The sequence below is a fragment of the Mustela nigripes genome, chromosome 12 (genome assembly GCF_022355385.1).
Source record: "Mustela nigripes isolate SB6536 chromosome 12, MUSNIG.SB6536, whole genome shotgun sequence".
Lineage (NCBI taxonomy): Eukaryota > Metazoa > Chordata > Mammalia > Carnivora > Mustelidae > Mustela > Mustela nigripes.
The window spans coordinates 46,872,696-46,896,132 of record NC_081568.1 but is presented as its reverse complement, the minus strand read 5'-3'; the positions used below and the strand labels follow the sequence as shown (position 1 = coordinate 46,896,132).

Genomic DNA, 23,437 nt, shown 5'->3' with positions numbered 1-23,437 from the left:
GGCTAAGAGACCAGGTTCCAGAGCCAGACTGCTTGGATTCAAACCTTTACTCTGCCTAAAGCTATGCGATCACAAATCAAGTTATTGAGCTTCTCCCCATCCTTGTCCAGTTGATACCATAATTTTACCTACTTGCATAAGGATTCAGTAATAATATAAATGGTAGCAGCCTAGTGCCGGGCACAAAACAAACTTTTGAAAAGTTACGATGGGGATGATGATAGCAAACACTAACATAACTTACCTATTATTAGGTGCTGAGCTCCATTCTAAATAGTTTATACTCATCCCCTGGTGTACTCTTCACAACAACCCTATGATAGACAGGTCCTGCTATTACTCCCGGGGAACCACAGCACGGAGGTGCTGAGGGACTTGACAGAATAAGCAGCAGAAGCCAGATCTATGTCTAAAGCATCCATCTCCAGATTCTGGTTAAGGGTAACCACCACGCTACGGTTGGTGCTGGGTCTCTCATGACTTCCTGTCGCCAACATCAAGACTTCCTGTGGGTCAGAGGCTGCCATAAATGCTCAACACACATGAACTCACTGAGTCTCCATGTCACCCCATGACATATAAATTATTATGAAGTTTATGTTCAATGTTTACATGAACACAACAAAGGGATAAGACAGAAGGCTGAGACCGTGGAGGGAGAGGGGTAACAAGTACGGTGCAAACAGAAATGACATGAGGACTGAACATTCATAACTATCGGGAAATTACTCGACACAGAAATTGTCAACGGCTATTTCAGACAGAAAGGACATGTGTGATCAGTGGAGAGATGGTGGGCCACAAAGACAGTGAGACTTGTGGCAGCTGGATGGCTTTATTGAAGTGCTGGATAATTACAGCAATTAGGGGAAGGAGTACAGTGTGGTGGAAAGGGTTGGGTTTTGAAACAAACACTACCTCTTTTATTTACTTTTGAAGTCAAACACTACCTATTTTATTTATTTTGTTTATTTATTTTATTTGCCTCTTTTATCTTTTACCTGTGTATGCTTCAGCACATCACTTAACTTCTTTGAACATTGGTTTTTTATTAAAATGGAGACAATACCTACGTGTTTTTTCCTACTCCCACCGAAGTGAAAATTCAATGAGAGATATTTTAAGGGTCAAGCACTGTAACTAATAGAATAAACTAGCAGACAAAACTCAGTAAATAGTAGTCCCCTTGTACAGCACAGTGTGTGATTAACCAGGATAGTTTGAATTACGAGGGTTCGCAGTACAGGGAAACCACACACTCCTCCATGTATGGGAAAATTGAGAACTGAAGTGTCCTCTTGCTCTCCTGCCTTGTAACAAACGCAAGAACATTCAGTGAGGAGCATAGGAGAGCAAAATCATTTGTCTTCTGATTTACCTCTGGGACCAAGAAAACTGGATGGGGATATTTTTCCAGATTGCTCTAATGGAAGGGCTCTTCCAGCATATACCCTTGGGGATGGCACAGAACACAAGCCTGACCACAACGTAAAATGCTGGATATCCGATCTTGGATAAGTTGCCAAGTCCTCCTCCCAAGTACTTTCATTATGACATCATTCTCTTGGTTCATCATTACTCAGAGGGCTTGATTATACTGTGAACTTTCCTAAATTGCGAATCATTAAATATTCCAGAGGTTTAAAAAAATCACTCTTTTCTGTTGACAATATTTTAAAATTCCTGCATAAAATGCTTAACTGTTATCCCATTGATTTCCTTGCTGTTTTAGCCAACGTACTCCAATATAAAATTGGTTAATACTTCATTCTTTCTCAAGATCTTCACTGTCAGTAAATTACTATTTGTGGAATAGAATTATAATTCTAAAAGAATATGTTTTATACTGTGATTGATGGAAAAATATGCTTTTAACTTGCAGGGAAAGATCAATTTTCTGACACTTCAGCTGTATGTGCTCAAATGCATTACGATTATAAAGCACCAATTATGGCTAATAATGGCATTATTCTCACCTCAGTAAGTACTTGGTTTGGTACTGCTTTAAGAACTCCCAACTTTGGCAATCAATTCAGTTAACTACAGGAAATAGCCTATTTCAAATAGATTATTACCTTACTGTCATATTGCTCCCCAAGCTCACATACAATCAGAGTGAATTGTCACTCAGTATACATTTACATATACCTCTCACTATTAAGCTTGCCAGATAAAACACCCTCTAGAATCCATAGTTGTACAGTATCACAATTTTCAAGATTTGAGCTCATATTCCCCACCACTCTCACCCCCAAATCTTTCAGGTTCTAGAAGTTAACTTCACATCAGACTAGGTAAAAAAAAAAAAAAAAAGTCATAGAACTAGCCCAAATAGCACAGAGAAAAGCTATAGGGGGGGCATTAGTTCCAGCTAAGCTCCAATGGGAAAGTAATAAATTCTACCTTGCTTTTTGGACTCTACCACTCAATTCTCTCACCAGCTAGAATCTGGGAATGCTCCAGAATTTCTTCCAATCCTTCATCTCCTACAACCTAGTTGAGGTACACCAACACCATCTTTTAAATGTCTTTTATGTTTTTATTCTCCATTCTACTGCCCTAGCTTCAATTTTCTCTTAATTAATACTGTAGAACAAAAGCTTTCCACTTAAAAGTTCTTGACACATAAAATAAGAACATCACAGGTGCTTGGGAGGCTTAACTGGTTAAGGGGTCAGCTCTTGATTTTGGCTACAGGTCAAGGTCTTGGGAGTCCTGGGATCAAGTCCAGTATAGGGCTCTGTGCTCAGCAGGGAGTCTCCCTGAGGCTTCTCTCTCTCCTGGTCCCTTGACCCCTCCCCCCACTCGTGCACACTCCCTCTAAAATAAATAAATCTTTAAAAAATAATAAATAAATAAAAATATCCCAGAACATGCACATCAACAGAGGGCAATTATGGTCCCTTGGATTTAGTACCAGATGGACTCCAGACACATCTTAAAGCCATAAAGTCTTCTCAAAGTTTGTCTGCGAAACACGGGTAAAAATTATTCTCCAGGGTGAGGAGAAAATAAGAAATAGATAAATGGAGTTACAGGAGGATCAAAGGTTTTATCAGGCAGCTCTGGAACATCAGGAAGATGCAGGAAAGAGCCAAAGCGGAAGACATCGCCTCTGCGAAGGCAGGGAAGTACAACCACGCAGATTGGCTTAAGGATAAAGATGAACTTTACAATCCAGAAAAGGCAAAAATCCACTATCCTGTTGGGGATTTTCACATGAAAACCTGCTTGTTAATTGCATTATGGTCAGATTTCTTTATCAAATGGATTATTTTTATTGGCAACCTAATTGTTTCCTTCTGACATCACAAGAAATGAAGGCCATCTCAGGGCAGCAGGTTACTACCCACTATGCGTTCACTCAAAGTGAAAAGTACTTATACTGCCAGAATCTCCAGGCAATCCAGGGATGGGGGGTGGGAAACTCAGAATAACTCCAGAAATCATATTTCCAGAATTTTCTTTTCATTTGAACTTTAACAATAAATGTTCAATATGCATAGTGCCCCTAGCCACCAATAACAAGAATTTCTTCAAAGAAGCATAAGCACAGATTCTTTAAAAAAATTTTTTTAAAAGTGAAGCATAGCTACCCCCTCCTCATTTCCATCCTACTCAGGCAGTGGCAAAGAAAACTGGCCTTTTAAAACCCAAGGAAAATCTTAATTAACCACAGCAGTGAGCTACCAGGTATGTACAGGGAGTTACAACTCTTAGATAACCCACAAAGCCTTATTCTGCTCAGATATCGCTCCCCTCTACCTCAAAAACCCTTTTATACTCCCTCCCAAAATTTGGGAAAACTTAGTTCTTTGAATTTGGCCCATATTTCTTCCTGCATGATTTACTCAAAAGGCTTGGAAACTACAGGATACAGAATCACAGTTATCAAAATGGAGGGAAAGCATCCAAGAGACTGTAAAGGAGGGAAATGCCTCTAACTTGGATTCCCAGCCACTGAGGGAAAGAGATTAGAAAGAGGCAGACCCCCCCATGTAATCGGAACAAAAATGTTTTTTAACCAAATGCCAGGCTTGCAAGATATTTGAATCCTACTACCACCACTTTTCCACATTCCTTCTTGCTCCACACTTTCCCTTCCCCTGAGAAGGGCTAAAGAAACGTGTGTTTTTACTTACAATTGTGAAGTTCATGACTTTGAGAATCCAGATGGTCATGGCCAAGTTCACCAGTATTAAAATCATCAGGAGCAGGACGAAGAAATACAGGCATCTTTTCCGCCAGCCGTAAATGCCCACCTTGTATACCTGTGGCCCCTCGGAGCTGGGCATGGTGCTCCGGTGGTGTGTGTACTGTTCCTGAGGCATCTGAAATAAACGAGGCGAGAGAGAGGCACTCACATTAAACGGCTGAGAGGGGAAGAAAAAAAAAAAAGAAAAGAAAAAAAATCAGCTGATGAAGAGATATGGCGGGCTGCTGTCTGTACGTTTCCACCCTCCTGACAACTCCAAAAATCTGTTTCTTCTGGGCAAAAGTGGCTCCTGTGGACGCTGTAGTCTTTCACTTTACGCAGCCACCTCTCGTGATGTGTACTGAGACATCCACGGGCACACACACCATGGGAGGAACAGAACCCCTATGAAGCCATTTTCCAAACAACTCCTAGAATTCCAACCTCTTTGTGAGGGAGACACTCCACCACCTACCCAAATCCTGAGGGTAAAATTGGGAATTTGTCTGAGAAAATAAATGAGTGCCAGGAGTGCATCGTGCTAGTATGATAAGTACTCTTCAGGCATTTATTTGGGGGGTAAAATGATCTTAAATGCAATCATTCTGTACTGCCAGAAAGGCAGGGGAAAACATAACAATTTTCATCTTCCCCCTACTCTAGAATTCAAAGGGATGTTGATGGGCACAGAGACTCACTTCAGGAGTCTTCAAGTGATAGCCTATGCTTAAATGCCTCCCTTGTCAGAAACCTCAGTACTTTGATGTGAGGGGTTACACAATTCCAGTTGTGGTCAATCAACTAACTTACTTATTATTTTCAATCAACTCATTTAATTAATAAACATATAGGAGGCTCAAAGTCAAGGAAGATGTGAATATGCCTTCCAGGAGCTTACAGGCTAATGGGAGGAATGAACTCGTTAAGCAATGATTATAGTACAGGGAGATAAGTTAGAAAAATATTTGTCAGTATTAAGTAATAGACTAATCCCCCTTAAAGTAAGGAAGCTTCCCCTAATCCCTGCTGTTGACAAAATGATCTTTATACTAGCACTACTAATTAGGTGTCAACACAAATCAAAGTAAATTTATCACTTCCATAAAACTCTAAAAGCCAAACAAGTTTTAAAATTAAATACAAACAAAGCTACTAATGGGTACCATTCAAAATGGACAGTAACGGATTCCCACAAAGGATAATGATTTCCTGAAACTAAGTGGCATCATGCGGTACCCAGGGCTCTAGCACAGCATCCTCAGAGTAGATCACCCCTACTCTGTCATGTGTCACGTGACAACACAGCCCCGACTGCTTTTTTTCCATGCAAATATCTGCCCAACCTTTATTCAGAGATCTTTACTTCATTTGGCCCTCTTGTAAGCATACTGCATTCCCTAAGAATGAAGCTTCCTTCTATTTATGTTCATCTTAGTCAACAGCAATTAAATTTGTGGGCCGCCTGGGTGGCTCAGTCACTTAAGCATCTGACTCTTGGTTTTGGCTCAGGTCCTGATCACAGTGTCCTGAGACTGAGCCCTGTATGGGGCTCTGGGCTCAGCATAGCGTCTGCTTGAGATTCTCTCTCCCTCTCCCTCCCTCCCACTCACTTTTTCTCTTAAATAAATAAAAATATTGAAAAAATATATCAATTAAGGGTACCTGGGTGGCTCAGTGGTTAAAGCCTCTGCCTTCAGCTCAGGTCATGATCCCAGAGTCCTGGGATGGAGCCCCACGTCAGGCTCTCTGCTTGGCAGGGAGCCTGCCTCCCCCCACCTTTCTGCCTGCATCTCTGCCTACTTGTGATCTCTGTCTGTCAAGTAAATAAATAAAATCTTTAAAAAATATATATATCAATTAAGTGCATCCTATGTGGTACAAAAGTGACCATGGTGACAAACTTAATGTGGGTTCCTAACATCACATCCTTGGTTGCTAGGTCATCTTTCAGATGGGTTGGAATGTGATTACTTTACAATTTTTAGATAATCATTAAAATGTACACATAAAATCTAAAATCCCCTTAAGAACCCAAGGCCTTTGGACATCCATGGAATTCCACTGAAAAACGCAGTACATTTTTATTTATGGTCAATGGAAATTCTCAGTGAAGTCCTGTAGGACATCTGTCTTATTCTAGACACTACTCTAGTGCCAAAATCAGGTCCACACATGAGTATTTTTTTAAATATATGTGTATAGCATGAATGAGTGAAAAAAACAAATGCATAAATGAGGAACGAATGAATGATTTCCTGTCTACTGTAAGAGCTTCTGCTGTCTGGGGGTGTATAAAAGTTTAAGCCAAACACCATGGGAGAATTCATTTTCAGTATCACTGCACATTTTCACACTAGGCTCCCAAAGCACTGGGTTCCCAAGCAAGCAGTGAACTTCCAGTTACACGAGACCTTCCATTTCATAACTCAGCTCCTCAGAATTTTGTAGATTGGGGCTCTGTTATAACAACATGGCAACACAATAAAGTCATCGCTCTTTTTTTTTTTTTTTTGTACACATCAAGATCAGTTAGAAGGGATAAGATTGTCTCCTAATTTTGCAGGAAATTAGGCCTTTCTTTTCCATTAAAATATATTCTGTAAGTTAAGGAAATGAGCAAAGAATCTTAAAATCTTATCTGCAAGGTCTTTTATTGCCAACCAACTAATTTTATGAATGTGCTGATTGAAGACTAGAGCTGACCCCCTTGCACATGGAAATGGGGTTTGTGGTAGGGCAAGGACAAGAAGAACAGTATTGGACTCTTATAGGAATGGTGACCAGTGAGAAATTCCTCACAAAACGGGGTAGAGAAGCTAGAGGTATTGGCACCACACCAGCTGCTTTTTCTTTGACATTTGCCCCAACCAGTGCAGGAATTACTTACTTTAGCTATAAAGTGGAAATGACATGTTCAGTCAATACTTACAAGAGACTGGGAATACGGGTATCACATCTGATTTTTTTTCTTGCAAAAATTAGATATTAGATATTGACAGAATGCAGTGATTACCTCTATTAGGGTTTCTCAATGCTGGATGTACATCAGAGAAAGCCATGGAGATTTTAAAAACCTACATGCTCAGGTCATTTCAATAATAGTCCCATAAGTAGGACCCAAGCACCAGCATTTTTAAAGGGCCCCGTGCAATCTTCAAGTATAGGCAAGGTCGCATACCACTGGTCTAGAACAATGTCTTTGAAGCCTGACTATGCATCAGGCTCTAAGATAAACTTCTAACAAACACAAATTCAATTTCTGAGCTCTACAATGGAATTAGAATTGTCAAAGGAAAATTTTCTTTAGGTTATGCCAAGTATTTGGGACTACTACTTCTTAAAAAAAAAAAAAAAAAAGGCCTTTGATCTGTTTTTTTTGTTGTTGTTTTTTTAAATTTATTTGACAGAGAGAAATCACAAGTAGACATAGAGGCAGGTAGAGAGAGAGAGAGGGAAGCAGGTTCCCTGCTGAGCAGAGAGCCCGATGCAGGACCCGATCCCAGGACCCTGAGAGCATGACCTGAGCCGAAGGCAGCGGCTTAACCCACTGAGCCACCCAGGCACCCCTGATCTGTTTTTTAATAGTATGACCATTTCCAGACAAAAAGCTTGAAGCAAATTCTAGAATATAATAAAGAAAAAAAAAAGCAGAACTTTCTGAGGGCTTGGAAGAGAACTTGGACTCCTAGGAACCACAGATTTTGCCCACCATGTTTACTGACTAGCTGAGGTGATTGAGCCAGGAAGGGGAAGTAGTTCTCTTTCACATCAGGCAACAAATTAAAAGCTGAATGGGAATTAGAACTCAGATCCCTGTGCGTGTGTAGTAGCTGTTCTGCCTGTCACCAGGACTCTAGAGTCTCCACCACACCAACTGTCTACTTTAATGAGCCACATAAAACAAAAATGCACGTGTGCCACTCAGAAGGGAAGGGAAAAAAGAAAGAACAGGGAAGGGAGAGAGCAATTTTTGTACAAATGGTGCCAAGAGGAAGCCATGCCAACCAAACGTAAGGAAATGGAGAGGTCTATTAATTATGCTACATAGAAAAGGAAAATTAAGATATGCTGAGTACATTAATTTTTCAAGGCAAAACTGAAACATGTTCAGATGATAAAAACATAAGAAGAAAGATAACCTCCACTCTATGTTTCTTTTTGATCCTCCCCAGTAGAAAACCCTCCAGGGAATGAAGCTGAAGGTTAAGGTCCGCTCACGGCCAGGCCCCTTTCATGACTCTGGGAGGCATCCAAAGTAATGCATTAACAGTATCATCCATTTTTATAAAATTGTTTAAAGTAAGATGTTTTAATTGCAACTAGTTAAGACCTTGTATCTTTCAAACCCCCTTTTTGTTGGGTGTCTTTGGAGGATTTCCATTAATTTAGGAGTTTCAGCTAAGGCAAACTGGGGATTCCTATGGTTTGGGTATAGTAGTAAATGTTTGTATGAGGGGTCCCTGGGTGGCTCAGTGAGTTAAAGTCTCTGCCTTCAGCTCAGGTCATGATCCCAGGGTCCTGGGATCGAGCCCCGCATCGGGCTCTCTGCTCTGCAGGGAGCCGGATTCCTTCCTTCTCCCTCTCTGCTTGCTTCTCTGCCTACTTGTGATTTCTCTCTTTCTGTCAAATAAATAAAATCTTTAAAAAAAAAAAAAAAGAAAAAAAATTTGTATTATTTGCAGAAACTTCCTTGTAGAGGTACCTTATATCTAGCCCTCCTAGCATAGGAATGCTTCCAGAAATTCTTCCTCCATCTTTGATGTCAACTCACCAAGCTGACTGTCGTGAAGGTACAGGACCAAAGTACACAACATGACGTAAATGTGTTTTATAAGGGCCAGCACCAGAAATACATGGGTAGTACAAAAGCCAGAAGCTAGGTGAATTTTTTTTTTCAATCATCAGATATGTAAAATTTTAAGTAGGATTCAATTCTGACACCTAGTCAAAACAAATTCTCTCCTGACAAGAATATATCCAATTCAGCATATAACATGATAAATGCTCTACCCCATTTTTTTAATGGGAATCATGGAAAATAGAGTCAGAATTTTTATGTGTACAGGTTATGCGCACTGTGTTTATATTCTGTATGTAAAGTTGCATGTTTTATACATCACAACCAGCAATTAAAATAAAAAACAACACCACCACCTCAGTTCGTTGAAATTGCCGTAAGAGACAATGATCTTTCTATTGTCTGTACAAGAAAGTGATAGTGCCAAACAGCTGTCATATGAAGAAGCGATCAAAGGCTACGCAACCAAAAAAGTGTAGAAAAAGTATGTCAGTTAATTATTCACAATATTATTTTTCAAGATTGCATGATAAGCCTTTTAAAAATTAATAATTTAATTTCCTTTCTCATTCTAAGTATATTCATGTTTTTAATTTGTTTGTGTTGCTAATTTTTTAGGTTTTTTTCTTCCCCCCTTAAAACAGCCCAACAAACTAGGCTTCTGGCATCACAAAACCTGGATCCTTCTCTATTCCTGCCCACAAAGGACCCCGATATATGGCAAGACCTCAGTGTGACACCGCCATGGGATACCCCCCTCCCCAGCTGAGCACAGTGGGTGGTACTGTTATCTGTCTTTCGCTGAGAGTGATTTTCAGACTTTTGAGTAGGTAAGAACACCTTGCAGAAGTTGATTAAATGCACATTCCTAGGCCCCATACCAAGAAATTCTAATTCAGTAAGTCTATGCATCCCAGGAACCTGTGTTTTTAACATGTACTAAAATCGATTCTGAGACTTGTGGCCCAGAGACCATGCTTTGAGAGCATGAATTTAGATCCAACATAGAGATATATTGCTGGCCCAGCCTTTGCCTCTACTTGCACTATTTCTCATGAGATCACCTATTTTCCTCCCATGACTATACACACACACACATATATATAATATATATATATATATATATATATATATATATATATATATATATATTTACACACAAACACACACACACACACATTTTTTTTTAACTCTGCCATTCTTCACATTTTCACTGTGCTCCTACCCTGTAATTTTCATTTCTACTGTCCTCTTTCAGCATTATATTGAATATTACACCTTTTGCAAACTTCGGCATCTTAGCTTTTAAACATGCAGAGATATTATCTGTCATGAAAAAGAAATCTCAACTTACCTTCTGGGGTTGGGGTACACTAGGCATGTGAATTTTACAAAGGAGTTCCTCTCTGCAAATTTACACTCTCATCTTGGGAATCCTAAGACTAGTACTGTCCATCAGTCTTTGGAACCTCTTTACTGTTCTACAACATGTTTTACAATGATATAGGTTATCCATATAGGTTATCCCTCTGAAAATATCCTAAGTGCTTTTAAGTATTTAAAAGTTCTTTGTACCAGGGCACCAGTGGCTCAGCTGGATAAGCTTCTGCTTTCCGCTCAGCTCATGATTCCAGGGTCCTGGGGCTGATTGAGTCCAGCACTGAGTTCCATGTTCATCAGGGAGCCTGCCTCTCCCTCTGCCTGCTGCTTCCCCTACTTGTGCTGGCTTGCTGTCTCTCTCTCACACACAAATAAATAAAATCTCAAAAATAAATACATAAAAAAATAAGTAAGTATATGTTCTTTGAACTACAGTAGCACCTACACAAGGATGTGTTTATGTGTGTAATTACATGAAATTATATGTGTGCATGTATATACATGCATAGTTATTTGATGAATGAGTAAAATTCAAGCCAAGACTCTTCCAAGAACAAAAGGCTGTAAGGTCACAAGTAAAAGAATAAAAACTGACACACGTTGACTTCCTTTCCAAATGCGCATATGATTATACTGATGTAAAGTAGGCTGAAATCCAAAGCATGAGTCCATTCCTTTATGGGGCTATTTTCAGTGTTCACTTGTTCATAAACATAGCTAGTTGACACAGATAATCTATTTCTTGAACACAAAACGCAACAGAGTTATATTTTCCAGAAAACGAATACGGAACTTTCTCCTGTTTTTTGTTGTTTTTGCCATTAGATAGGGAGGAACTACAGAGAGTCAAGGCAATGCCATAATATAATCATGGATTAATTACATAGATTATATATAATATATATAATCTAAATATAATAGCTACTGCTATTATATATTATAAATATTAAAATAAATGATATGTCATATTATCATATCATATAATATGTCATATATCATATAATATGTCATATATCATATTATTATTTTGTTTATTTATATATTATTATTAATCATTAATTATTATAATATATTATATATTATATTATAATAGATGTTGAGTTTTCAAAGAAGGACATTTTGGAGGGGCATATTACTAAAGCATGAGAGCTGTAACCTCATGGTCCCACAATTCAAATGTTCTTATCTGAGATCATGTAACATTACAGAATCAAGGCCTGATACTAATTTAATATGTCAGTCTCAAGGGCAGTATTTGTCTTAATGACCTGGACTTGTGAACAACCTCTTGTACTATGTGGCTCTGTTTCACTTAGGCCACCTCAGCCACCACCCACACTTTAGGGACTTTCTGATGCCTATGACACTGCTGAATGGCCTCATAAATGCCCAACATCAGTCAAGGGCACTGCTGGAGGATTTGTACAAACCCCACATTCGTGGTGAAGTCCTCACAAGATCCTCAAGCCAGAGCCAGCCTAACTGGTCCCTGAACCCAGTAGCTATTTCTCCTCTAATTAAGGAAGCTGAATTTTATGTTCAGCTTAAGCTCACCAACACTAAGCTTCAGAGTGCTAAGTCCCACTTCTTTGACAAGCTTTGACGTCTTAACACAGAAGCTTGACTGATTGTACTCAAGCAGTCATACATTCTATACCCCATTGACCTCCTTCCTAAATCTAATTGGTACCAAATAGCTGCTAGACAATCCTATACTGCCCCAGTTCTTACATTTCATCAGTTGATCTAAAAAAGATGGAAGGGCCTGGGGCAGAAACTCACAGAGCTGGCAAACTGTGTGAGGCTGAGTAAGGAGTCCAGGCTCATACTGATGTAAGCCCTTGCTTTGCCGGTATTCAGGGTTTTCATTTCAACAGGCTTCTTCTCCAGGAGAAGAACACGTGTTTTCCTCTTCTCCCGCTGCCCCAATAAAAGAGATACCTAGAAAGCTTCTGCACAGAAAAGGAAACACTCAAAAAAACAAAGAGGCAACCCACGGAATGGGAGAAGATATTTGCGAATGACAGTACAGACAAAAGGTTGATATCCAGGATCTATAATGAACTCCTCAAACTCAACACACACAAAACAGACAATCATATCAAAAAAATGGGCAGAAGATATGAACAGAGACTTCTCCAATGAAGACATACAAATGGCTATCAGACACATGAAAAAATGCTCATCATCACTAGCCATCAGGGAGATTCAAATTAAAACCACATTGAGATATCACCTTACACCAGTTAGAATGGCCAAAATTAACAAGACAGGAAACAACATGTGTTGGAGAGGATGTGGAGAAAGGGGAACCCTCTTACACTGTTGGTGGGAATGCAAGTTGGTGCAGCCTCTTTGGAGAATAGTGTGGGGATTCCTCAAGAAATTAAAAATAGAACTTCCCTATGAACCTGCCATTGCACTACTGGGTATTTACCCCAAAGATACAGATGTCGTGAAAAGAAGGGCCATCTGTACCCCAATGTTTATAGCAGCAATGGCCATGGTCGCCAAACTGTAGAAAGAACCAAGATGCCCTTCAACGGACGAATGGATAAGGAAGATGTGGTCCATATACACTATGGACTATTATGCCTCCATCAGAAAGGATGAATACCCAACTTTTGTATCAACATGGATGGGACTGGAAGAGATTATGCTGAGTGAAATCAGTCAAGCAGAGAGAGTCAATAATCATATGGTTTCACTTATTTGTGGAGCATAACAAATAACATGGAGGACAAGGGGAGTTAGAGAGGAGAAGGGAGTTGGGGGAAATTGGAAGGGGAGGTAAACCATGAGAGACTATGGACTCTAAAAAACAATCTTAGGGGTTTGAATTGGCGGGTGGGTGGGAGGTTGGAGTACCAGGTGGTGGGTATTATAGAGGGCACGGATTGCATGGAGCACTGGGTGTGGTGAAAAAACAATGAATACTGTTATGCTGAAAATAAATAAAAAAACAAATTTAAAAAAAAAGAAAGAAAGAAACAGAAAAAAAAAGAGATACCTAGAGAATGATTACAAAATCTACTAAATCTACAAGATCTACTAAATCTACATTATTCACCTACTACAGAGGATCACATTCTGTTTTGAGAGATGATTAAAAAATAATCTACAACCTTTCTAAAGACACAAATAATGCCATTAAGTTTCCTGATGATTTTTCTCTTGGACCTATAAAATTTGGGGGCCATGATCTGCTCTACTAATAAGGTAGAGTAGAGAACAAGGAGGCACTGACATGCATTTTACTAATGCTTGCTAGGCTCCTCTGCCCACTAGGCTTTACAAGTGTCTTGTTCCATAAGGGAATTTATGGGCGGGCCAACAAGCGCAACTCTGTAAAAGCTACACACGAGAGGGAAGAAACATGGCAGAAGACAGACCCGGCCTTCGAGGAAATCCCCATCGCAATCTATATTTTCAATAAAAGAATATTTTTGATCACCTACTATGTGCCAAGTACCAGAGCAGATCCTAGGGATACAATGGTCTTCAAAAGAATGGGTAGGATTGCTTTTCTGCCTTCTTCAAGCTCGTACTTACACAGGAAAGATGGAGGATACTCAAGTAAACAAATAAAGCCCTTATAACTAGGAAAGGTGCTTTGAAAGAAACTGAAGAGGGTTCCACAGTAGAGCATGGAGGGTACCCACTCTGGGCACAGGACGCCATTCTGACAAACTGATGAAAAAGATGAGAGCCAGATGTAGAACATGTTTTTCAGCAGAGGACATAGCAAGCATTCTGGCCTGAAGGGCCTGCTTCAATTAAGCAGGGTGGCTGGCAAGGTGGGCACTAGTGAGCTCAGGACAGAGGAGGACCAGGTTTGAAGAAAGTTTGTGGCCCCACTACACCTCACCTTGTAGGTTATGATAAGGAATGGCCCATAATAATAATTCTATCATCTTCTTCAAAAATAAGATAAATAATACCAATCAAGTGAGCCAGAGTTTGTGGCTTATGATGTGTGTTCATATTTCCAGCACATTTACAAGTAAACACAAATCACATAACTGTGTATGGTTATAACCAATTTATGGAAATAGGCACAAATTCCCCCACAGCTGCATCACATATCTGGAGTCTGGGAGGAATCACAGTCATTTCGGACTAACTTGGCACATAAATAGTTTTCCATTAGCCATGTTAATTTTGAGGTCTCTGATTTAAAACTATCTGTTTTCTAGGGTTGTTTTCATTCAGCCATCCATACAACACATTAGTCTTGGTTTGTTAATACTTGGCACAATTTAGACAATTGTAACAAACTCGTCTCTTTTAGTTATGATATAATAATCAACACTATTTTCCGGTAAAATTCATCCATGAGAGTAAATGCTTGTATGTGTGAAATGGTCTAAGAACTGAGAATGGCAGCTTCTTTTTAAGGACATTTGTGGATTAATTTAAAAGTTATGGTTCCATATTTCAGTTTTCTAAGAATTGGAGGAAGTGTTGAATAATTTTTACTGAAAAAAAAAACAGACAAGTACATATATTTAAAAAGGCTTAAGAGTATAAAGTCAAGAAAAAATGTTTTTAAAGACTTACTTGTTTGAGAGAGAGACTGAGAGTGTGTGCATGAGGGGGGTACAGAAGGAGAGGGAGAGAGAAAGACTCTCAAGCAGACCCCTCACTGAGTGTGGAGCTCAATGTGGGGCTCGATTTCCTGACCCTGAGATCCTGACCTGAGCTGAAACCAACCGTTGGATGCTCAATCGACTGAACTACCCATATGCCCCTCAAGAAATTTTTCTTTCACACTTTTAGCTTCCCTCCAGAGAATCAGCTATTACCAGCTTTTTAAAATCTTTATAGCCATGTTCAACACACAGGCAGGCTTAATTCAATATGGACATTAAATATGTACACACACATTTAAATGTTTCTTTTTTACACCAAGAAGGGCAAATTTAATGCTCTTTATTGTTCTGAATCTAACTCGGCCCACTTAATACAGCTAAGTGATAGTCCCATGAAAACAGAGACATTTGTACTTTTTTAAGTCAAACAGTTTTACATTATATAGATGCAGGATATTTAACTTAGCCAACTCCTTAGTTATGAACATTGAGGTTGTTTCCAATAATTTTTTGTTTCCAAGGCTTATTTTAACAAATAAATCATTATCAGATATTATCCTATATGGCAGTAGACATTAGCAGTAAAAAGATGCCCTGCTTCTTAGACCTTCCAGTCTAGTGGAGGCAACAATAAAGAGAAAATAAACAAATATGTAATTTTAAACTTAGCCTTGAGAAAAAGTCTTTGCAAGGAATAAAGGAAAGCAGGAGAAGGGGGGCAAACAATGAGTGGAAGGCTCCTGTTTCTAGGATGGTCAGGGAATACTCTGTAGTTGAGAGATTTGTGAAAAAGCATCAACGAATAAGAAAGTACATCATAAGGACATCTGGAGGAAGCACTCTGGTCAGAGAAACAATATAAGCAAGTGCAAAGGCCCAGAGGTGGTATTTTACTGGGCAGTGTGAAGGACAAGGTGGCTAGACTCCAGAGCAAAGACGGGGGAAAGTGTTTGACAATCAGTTTGTGAGTGCAGGCAGAAGGGATGCACACTGGGTCTTACAAACCACAGTGAAACCCTGAACTAGAATACAGATTGCGATAGTAACTATCAGAAAACCGAGGCATCAGAAGAAGATCTGATCTTCATGTTGCAATCACTCCAGCTGGTCTATAAGAGACAGACTCCTGAGATGAGAACGCAGGTGGAGAAACCAGGCCCCTGTGACTACTGCTATCACCCAGGGTCAGGGGGACAAGAGCCCAAACCAGGGCAGCGGTGAAAGAGAAGTTGGCAAGCTAGTACTGTATTTCAAGGCTATCTGGAAAGTAGAGCTAATGGGTTCACTGCTACCAGAGGCAAAGAATGAGGGCAGGAAAAGGAGAGCAGTTGGGGAATGCTAAGGATCTGTTGTGTGCACCTGGGTGAAAGATGGTTCCATCCCCATCATGATGGGGAACAATGGGGCATAGAAGGCTCACGGGCAGGAGGCAAATGGAGAGTGTTGGGGGGTAAGGAGAGATAAACCATTGTTGAGTTAAGCTGATTTTGAAATGTACAGAAAAATCCATGTGGGTAGTATCCCAAAGGGACTTTGATAGGAGTCTGGAATTCAGGGGAAAGATGGGGCATAGTGATTAAGTGTTAAGTCTCCTGTAAATGACTGTTATTTAAAGCACCAGGAATAGTGCATACATGTTTCCTATATGTCCAAATACTCCTCTCAGAGAAGTCCTGAGAAGTCAAATTGCTTCGTCAGGCTATGACGTAGCGGGGAGAGGGGTACTGTTTCTTATAGATATTAACAGAGTTCTCCTCCAAAGTATGAGATGCCTTATATTTAAATTCAAAATATTTCTTTCTGGTGAACTGGAAGATATTTCAGTATAATTACGACCAATCTCACTGTCCCTGACATTTAGAAGTCTGAAGGAAGTCTGCTGAGATAGCTGTAGATGGAAATATATTTTTGAAACACACACACATATTTGTACCAGGCATCATTAGAGGTATGAGCTCATACATTTCTGACAACACTCTGAGAGATGAATATGATTAAAGCTATGTCATAAATTAAGATCCTAAGGTACTGAAGAGTAAAGGAAAATCCTCAAGGACAGCTCTAATTAATAAGTTGGTTAAGGTCTTGACTCAGACTGAGGTCCAGTTTTCTTTCCATTGAGCATGGAATGTAGCAAAGACCTGCCTTTCCCTGAACGTAACCCAAAGAGGTTAGAATTACCATCTATGTGTACTTAGCGTGGCGTGCACTGAAAATGGCGTAAGTGATGGCACTACTGGAAAAATCTGTTTACCTTCAGCCGCTCCCATGGGACTGTTCTGGGCAATTGGAATACATCAGTGAGCTCAAACATAGATGCCTCATCTCACAGCAGTGGTAGGAGGCAGTGATGGGAGAGACAGATAAACATGAAAGCCAAAGTGTATTATACTTAGATTACCAGGGATGAATATGATGGTGAAGGACCCTCCCCCCCACCACCACCAAAAAAAGGAAGTCAGATCAGTTGTCCAGGGATGGAGTGGGGAGCAGAGCAAGTTAAATTTTTTAAAGCCTGGGAAATGTTAACCTCATGGAGAAGGTAGTGTTAGAGTGGACTTGAAGGAACCTTGGGGGTCTGAAGTTTGGCTAAATGTAGTTCTTGATGTGGCAGGTTGAGGACTAGAAGGGAATGTGGAACTGAACACCCTTAAAGAAGACAAATAATTTCAAACACCTGACTGCAATTTTAATGATGTCATTTGCACATGCAAACAAAGCTACATCCATCCACCATGGTCTCCCCGATGGACAGCTTTCTTAACAGGAGTCACAATCCTTTTACAGCAAACCAGCTGTATTGTACAAGGCCAACCCTCCAATGCCTGTGATGACTCCGACCAGAAGCAGATAATGACAATCCCAGTCGAGCCACTCTAGCTCTTCTGTGCCTTGGGGACCAAGCAATATAATAAAATAATAATGACCAGAACTCAAACACTTAAGACCAGACAATGAGACCCAAGCATGAAGGGAACACAGGCAATAGGGAACCCAAATCATTATTTAACAGATGACAAAACTAGATTCAGGAAAATCACAGGGTAAGTCAGGAACAAGGCCAAGGCTGGCCCAAGACATAACCACATGTTCCCCACAAATTCCTGGCTTCAAGCTTTTCAACTGTTTGACGTCACCTTCATCAACCACCAGGCACACACCTTTTGAACAACAACCAGAGGCGGATCACAACACAGCCATCGGTTTGCCAGCACAAAGACAGGACGCTACACTGATGACCAACCTTTTTGTAATGGCTAACATGTAACAGACACTGTTTGACATAGTTTACTGAACTTCCTTAATCCTCACAGTCCTATCATTCTGAGGTAGGTACTATTATTATTCCCATTTTACAACTGAGGCAACTGAAAAACAGAGAGCTTAAATCACCAACTCAGACTCACTCGGCGTGTTAAAGTCAGCAAGACTTCAAACCTGGAGTGTCTTGCCGAAAGACCAGGTCTCTTACTTCTTGTGTTAAAGGCTTCCACACCCATGTGTATACTTGGTCAGAAAAGCATGAGGATTCATTCAAAACATGTTCTTGGTAACAGTCTGAGCTTGATTTTCTCAATATGGATATTCATTTTAACAAAAGTCATTAAAAAAAAAGGCAATTCATCAATGCTACAAATACTACAGCAACTACTGTATTTCAGGCAGGGTACGCATTCCCTAAGTACAGACAGTTTTCCCAGATAATAAGCCATCTCTCTGAAGTCTCTGAAACCCGCAAACTTTCACAGCATCATGAAAAAACAGCTACAACAAATGAGGCAAATCCTTTTATAGTGATTTGATAGTTGCATAAAATTAGCATTGATCCAGTAGATTCTTCCTTGACAATTGTGTTTGGTAAGGATCTTTAGCTGTGCTCTCGAATATTTGCAAAGACATCTGTGGTCTGAAAGGAAATGCTGTTCCTTTCATTTTTAGCCATGTTATTATTTTTTTACTCAAGGTGTCCAGAAACAAACATGCTAACAATAATAGTGAAGCTATTATGTATTTGGCTAAGTGCCTTGCATGCCTTCATCCATGTACACACACACACACACACACACACACACACAGGTCTACTGAGCTATAACTGAGTTCCAGTGAAATACACAGATATTAACTACTCAGGTCAAGTTTCACAAATCTGTACATCTGTGTAAATAATAGTCAACCAAAGCAGGCACTGTTTCTATAACCCTAGAAAGTTCTGTCATGTCCTTTCCTAATTAACCCCATCCCCGGAAGCAGTGACCATTCTGATTTCTGTCACATGTAAAATTTGAAATCCCATGTACAAGTCTATGATGTGATTGCTCCAAAGTATACTTGACTTCAAAACCTGTGCTCTAGGCATGCTGTCCTACTGCATTTTGCTGAGCAGATATCTACCCATTTCAACAGTCCCCTCTTAGGAGAGTAAGGTCAAAATGCCTTGCTTTCTTGTATATGTATCTAGAATGGTACTTTATGCACCATCCTTCAAAGAATTGAAAAAAAAAATAAGGGTCATTCAAATCACTTTCTATCTTCTGTGGTTCAGACAGAAACCCTATTGAGAGACTATTATTATAAACACCTAGAGATCAGAAGATGTGGTTAGTAAATAGAGTGGACACATACCCTCTCAAAGAAACAGGAACTGCTCAGATTGTACTAAGCGTCAAGCTGTGGGACACCAGACCATGGAAACCCTTCTTCAGCTCCTTCTAGATTATCTATATTTGTACATAATATCTCAGAATTTTTTTTTGTAATTAATCTAAAAAAAAAAAAACACTCTGTGATCCCAAATAGTAGAGGTTCAGACTTCCAGTTTGTGACCTGCTGTGTGCATCCTCTTTGTCCACAACAGAAGTGATGGTACAAATCTCTGAAGGTCATGTCCAACTTTCAGAGTTCATGTCTGTCATTACAAGGTCCAAGTTACGAGCAGACCCTGTTCCCAACATTCTTGACCACTGAGGGAAGCAGATTACTTGGGTCTGAACCAACAAAGAACAGAGAAGAAACATTTTCAATAGAGAGGAAAACTGGCAACAGGAAGATAGAATGAATTTTTTTTTTTTTTTTAAGATTTTATTTATTTGACAGACAGAGATCACAATTAGGCAGAGAGGCAGGCAGAGAGAGGAGGAAGCAGGCTCCCTGCAGAGCAGAGAGCCTGATGCGGGGCTCGATCCCAGGATGCTGGGATCATGACCTGAGCCGAAGGCAGAGGCTTTAACCCACTGAGCCACCCAGGCGCCCCTAGAATGAAATTTTTTAAAAAGAAAGAGAGAAGGAGCTACAAAGAGTCCAGACAAGCGACATGATTGCCGACAACCCCAGATGAGAGCAGGAATGAAAGGAACACAGTGTGGCATTGCTTCTTGGCTGTTCCTCAGCTTTAAGCAATCTTCTCTCACTGAACACGCCATGCCCCGCACCACAACCCTACCCAGAGTTAGGACAATGGGGTGGTGCCCAAAGTTCATTTGGGCAAACAAGCTAAAAACTGGTGTTTGCTCACTCTGAGCTCAAGAAGAACAGTTTCAGAGGCTTAAGACTTCCACTCTAGCCAGTAGCAAAGTGTAGGCTTCCCAGGAGTTGAGAAATAGACTATTGGGAAGTCAGGGTCCTCACGAGAGTCTGATCCTATCACTTGGCAAAAGAAAGTGGTCTGAACAGGGAGGGAGTTTCTAATCCCCGGCAATATAGTTTTTATCAGGAAACTGTTCTAATAGGTGCCACTGCATTATCGGTTAAGAAGAAGAATAAAGCCACAGTTTCCACACCCACCCACACACCCGGAGCTACCACCAGCAAAGATTTCTGAGCATACCAATCTCACAGGATTTATACACTTAGTGAACTGTGGTGACACGCTCCTCCCGGAGTCCTGCAAACCTCTCCGACAGCAGGCCAGGGGCCACAGATGACATGGCTTCTTCTATATAAGGCGGTTCACACTTGGCAACAGAAATTTGGAATGATAATGAAGACAATCACCTTTCTGTGTGGCAGCAAAGGTGAAAGAAAGAGGACAGTGGAATCTGTTGAGAAATTTGGGCAACACAGGAAAACTAACTTGGATAAATCGGTATAAAACATTGCTCTCCTCTGCTGATGGTACCCATACTTTTCATCTTGATTTGCATATTTCATTCTTTGCTGGTTTCTGTCATGCTCTCTGTTAGTATTAAGTGTGTGTGTGTGTGTGTGTGTGTGTGTGTGTGTGTGTTTATCTCCTTCTGCTATAATATCAGTCCATCTTCCTTTCTTCTTTCTTAGTGCACTGCTTTTCCCATAAAATCACTCTCTTCTCCCTTGGTTAATAGACGTTTGGTGTTCTCTGTTCATGGAATATGGACTTGGTGGCTGACTGGAACAGAGTCCAGGGAGTCATATTCTTGTCTGGTGGAAGTTAACTAGAATGTGTTCAAGAAGGACAAAGAGAAGAGCATAGGAAAAGATGAGGGACAGATGAAATAAACCAAGATGCCCAGCCTCGGGAAAGGAAGACAAAGACATTTATAAGGAAGTGGGAGAGCTTTAGAATTACAAAAATCATAGATTATGAGAAAATGAGAATATTCTAGAGGCACCTGATCCCATTTTCCACATGGGAACACTGAGCTCTGGTGATGAGTGAAGTCAGGATCTATCCCAAGATTTCTGACTACCTCTACCTCGATTCCCTTTCTTTGCCTCATTTCTGTACCAAGTACCACCACTGATCTCAAGCGTGGCTCCAGAGCCCATGACAATGGCCACAGGTTACAAAGGACAGACACCCAATTTGGCCCAGTCTGAGAAAACCTGAGGTCAGAAACAAGACCCCAGCTGCTTCATAGTGTAGTGAGGTTCTCTGTGATAGGAGACATGGCCATTACCTCGAGCTGGTACCTGACCACAAGGCCATACATGGAATCCCTACACTGGATACTGATTTAGCCGTGGTGGTGGTCAAAAACTCAGTTCTGCACACCAATGTCTACCTGGCCTCCAAAAAAATCACTCGGAGAGCTTTTAAAAATATAGAGGGTCCCCAGTTCTAATCTCTGAAACTCTGATTCTGGAGGTTTTGAGAAACCATGAAGCTGGTGATTTATGAGGAACCTTCTAATACTAAGATTTCATTACAGTATCACTTTCCCTTTTATTGACAGCAGGCTTCTGAAGTATCACTAAGTGGCCTTTACTGAGCCAATGAATAGAACATGTAGTCCGCACCAGATTTACAGTCAAGGAACAAATATTGCCTATGGTCTCAGACTGCCTGTGTCCCTCACACAATCTTTTGATCTCAGTGTCCACTTTCCTGATGTCAGTGTTCACATCTTTGAAGTGGAAGAAATGGATTATGAGAATAGTGGTTTTCAAATGTATTTATTTATTCTTTTTTTTTTTAAAGCATTTGTGGCCAAAACTGTCAATGACTATCCTACCAACCTCCTCCCTGGTCTCCACTGGTGATCTAGATTCGTGGGTTCCTACTCCATACCCAGACAGTGATATGTGGTTGGTTTTAATCCATTACAGTAAAATCACTGTATGTGGCCAGTGGGTACATGATTCAGTTCTAGGTGTGTATTCTGTGATGAGAGGGGAAGTCTATATGGGAGAAGAACCCTTCCTGATTAAAGGGGCCAAGTCTCATGAGAAGAGGTATTTCTCCCATTATGCCCTGCCACCTTTTCCCTGACTTGAACATGATACATGGACATGAGCAAGGGAAGTTCAGCTGAAGAGCCAAGAATGGTGAAAGAGAAAGGCAGCTTTAGTCCCTGGGGACACTGTTCAGAAGCCACAACAGCTCTGACTGTCTAGGCATGGTTCACACCTCTACATGCCTAAAGGAAGGACTTATACATTCAGACTTCTGTGAGCAAAGTTCTATTACTTGCAACCAAACTCAAGTTTCACCTACATTGCACTAAAACTCTCTTTTCAGATGAAAGCTCTTGCAAACCTCCAATATACAAAAAATGTAGAAGTGGCTGGGCTACCTTAGAAATTCTAGAAATGCAGACAGGGTGTTTCCACGGCCATTCTTCCCCAGATTCCTGCAGAGGTCCTTCCACAGAACCAGAACCAACCAGGATCAGCATTTTTTTCTGTGGAGCCCCCTGAGGGATTCACAAATCTTCCCTGAGATCAGAGAGTTCTACATCAAATATGTTCTTGGGTTTCTCTTTTGATGTGCTTATTTGCATGAATTTTGTCCTAGAAAATACAGATCCCATTCCCAACCAATGGCTCCTCCCATACAATTCTGGTATCTGTGTTTGTTTTAACTGTAGGATCACACAGGCAAGAAGTGATTCCATTCTCATCAAGAAGAGAGAAAGGAGCAGAGTGTGATATAATACAAAATAGCATATTCCTTCAAGGTGCAAATAAAAGGATATAGTGAAGGTGCATGTGAAGGGAAAAGAACCACGGAAGAATCAAATATCTGACTAGGATGCAAGAATGCAGAAGGCTGAA

At 40.4% G+C, this 23,437-nt stretch overlaps 1 protein-coding gene across 2 annotated transcripts in view; it reads right to left on the bottom strand.

The window, feature by feature from the left end:
* Nucleotides 1-23,437, bottom strand: part of SGCD (sarcoglycan delta) — a 936,356-nt gene that overhangs the window by 361,797 nt on the left and 551,122 nt on the right. For both annotated transcript variants that reach the window (XM_059416542.1, XM_059416541.1), the window contains one exon: nt 4,143-4,331. In XM_059416542.1, the coding sequence (XP_059272525.1) occupies nt 4,143-4,331 (189 nt within the window). The remainder of the gene's footprint in view (nt 1-4,142; nt 4,332-23,437) is intronic.